This window comes from Lycium barbarum, chromosome 4 (genome assembly GCF_019175385.1).
Source record: "Lycium barbarum isolate Lr01 chromosome 4, ASM1917538v2, whole genome shotgun sequence".
Classification (NCBI taxonomy): Eukaryota; Viridiplantae; Streptophyta; class Magnoliopsida; order Solanales; family Solanaceae; genus Lycium; species Lycium barbarum.
Window position 1 is genome coordinate 34,465,931 of NC_083340.1, and position 2,509 is coordinate 34,468,439.

Sequence of the window (2,509 nt, forward strand, 5' to 3'; positions counted from 1 at the left end):
TCAAAAACCACTATTATCCTAGCCCCACGGTGGGCGCCAAACTGTTCACCCCAAATTTTGATAATCAATTAAATTTAAGAGTGAGGTATAGGATATGTGGTTGAACTTTAATCTATTCTTGATTGAGAGAAAATGGAATAGAATCAACTATGAATAATCCAAATAATAATTGATGGTCTACACTAAACGTATATGCCAATGTATTGAATATTGTTTGATTGAGCAAATCTAAAGATGAACACAATAAATCCGGACCAAAATCTGATATTGAGAGGGAGAGATTTATATATTTTTGCTATTACAAATGTTCTAGAACTCAAGAAGTCAACCCCTCAAAGTAGGGTAATGACCCCTATTTATAATTATGCCTCATGGGCTTCATACAACATAAAACCCTTTTGAATAAAGAAAAACCCTAAAATGGATAAGGTTGGTCGTACGGTCTGACACCTGTACGATTCACAGTACAAGGTGGCAGAACGGTCTTGACGCGTGGCATTTATGTAACGGATCACCCGGACCAACGGCCACGATCAAACAGACCAACGGCCACGATCAAACGGGCCAACGGCCATGATCAACTCGGCTATGGAGAAACCGGACCAAACGATGTCCTTTGCTTTCTTCGGATCAAGCACTCCTCCGGTCCCAAAAGAAAGTCTTCCTGCTCGGTCTCCGGACTCAACGATCTAGCATATATCCGATTTTTACCGTATACAATTATTTTTTGGGAAAAAAACTTTTTTTCTACTATAATCAATATATGAGTAGAGCACAAAATTATAAAGAAATGAAAAAGGACAGCTTAGGCATCTCCTTAAACTACAGAAAATTTACAAAACGTAAGGGGAAACACCAGCAGAATATTATCTAATTAAGATTTGTTTAATTTCTCAAAATTTTCCACGGTGCTTCTTTACCATAGACTGTTCAGCGCTGAAGGCAAAAGAAGCTGCAGTCACTGAAAAAAATAACAAAAACAAAATAATTGAACTTCATCGGAAAGAATGAAATATCTTAATTGAAGATAAATAAATAATTTTACGTCATAATTTTGGTTTACTTACATGCAGATATGATGAATGTTTTACCAGCATAATTTATATTTGCCTTAGCCCATGGACAATAGCGAGCAGCAGCAAACTGAAACAATTTACCCGGAAAATATAGGTTAAGGACAAAAAGAAACACACAAAAAACATAAAGTACTTCATGGGAATGGCTCATATTTATGTGTGTGCGACATTTACACCAAACTAATGAAAGCAAGACATTTGTCACCCAACTATGATTAAATGATGCATAATTTAAGTTTTAACTACTCCTACTAAGGTTAAATTATTTGGATTAGTGTAAATACCGATGTGAATAAGTAATTTTCTCCAGTTCCGATAACTCCATAAAAAAAACTTTTTAAAAGGGAGGGAATAAATTACCACAGCTAGAGAAGTAAGAGCACATGTCGTGGCAGCTCCTTTAAATCCATCTTGAATGATGTCTTCATAATCATCAAGCAATTAGAATTAGAAAGAAAATAAGTGAGGGAATTAGATAAACAAATAATTAGAATATATGATATATTTCTGAAAAAGGAATAGGAAATGAAGGATCTTTATCATTTTAAAAGCAAGAATAAAGAAGTAAAAGAATTTAAAAAGAAAAGAGGGAAGAAAGTACCTTGAACGTCCTGATTTTTTTGTTCTTCGGTAATGGGTGGCATTTTGCTTATTTTTGTCTCTAATTCTAATTGGAGGATGAATTTGATGCCTTAGAATGTCAAGGAAGTGATGACAAATTATGTATTCACCAAACAACTTTAGTTGTCTTTTCAAAAATTTCTCTCAAAAAATCTTTATACTGGCCCTCTCTTCTCTCAAAATACGGTTAACCTTTTCTATAGTTTAACAATTTTCCAAAAATTAAGGGAAACTATTGAAAGTAAGGGGCCAAATTTTTTGTGTCGCTTGCTCTTTGTAAGGAGGGAAAGGGAACTCAATTTTCACCATTTCTCCGAGATTTTCTTTTTTTGTGGGTACGCAAAGGCTCGTGCAATAGATTGTGCATCATATAAAGAGTCATGCTAATGTATGCCACAATAAATTCGATTGATAGTCAAGCACAAAACTAAGGAGATCAAAAAAATTGGGAATTTTTTCGAGTCCGGCAACAATATGGCACGTTTTTGGAGCTTAAAGACAAAAATGACATGTCCTTTTTTTAAAAAAAATACCATAATGGGCATTTCGTTCACTATCCAACGAAATGTTAAAAAAAAGTTAAATTTCCATCAGTAAAAATAAATAAATAAATTGCATTTTGCTATAGGTCTAGCGAAATGCAAATTCATTTTTTTTTCGCATTTCGCCACAAATGTAGCAAAAAACAGTTGCAGTTTTTTTTTTTTTTTTTACCGTTTTCTCAACCTGAACTCCACTTTATCCTAACTCGTCACTTGGATTTTGTGCCTTGACCTTTCGGGTCTCAGTAATCCCAGTTGGAAAAAAAGCAA

The 2,509-nt window shown here is 34.2% G+C and overlaps 1 protein-coding gene across 1 annotated transcript; it reads right to left on the minus strand.

The window, feature by feature from the left end:
* Window positions 1-255: 255 nt before the first annotated feature.
* LOC132638365 (uncharacterized) lies at window positions 256-1,841 on the minus strand. Its single transcript, XM_060355279.1, has 5 exons — window positions 1,678-1,841; window positions 1,437-1,498; window positions 1,068-1,143; window positions 921-961; window positions 256-689 (listed from the first exon to the last, which is right to left on the minus strand). The coding sequence occupies exons 1-5, from the start codon at window positions 1,718-1,720 to the stop codon at window positions 534-536; spliced, it is 378 nt and encodes a 125-aa protein (XP_060211262.1). The 5' UTR covers window positions 1,721-1,841; the 3' UTR covers window positions 256-533.
* Window positions 1,842-2,509: the final 668 nt, after the last annotated feature.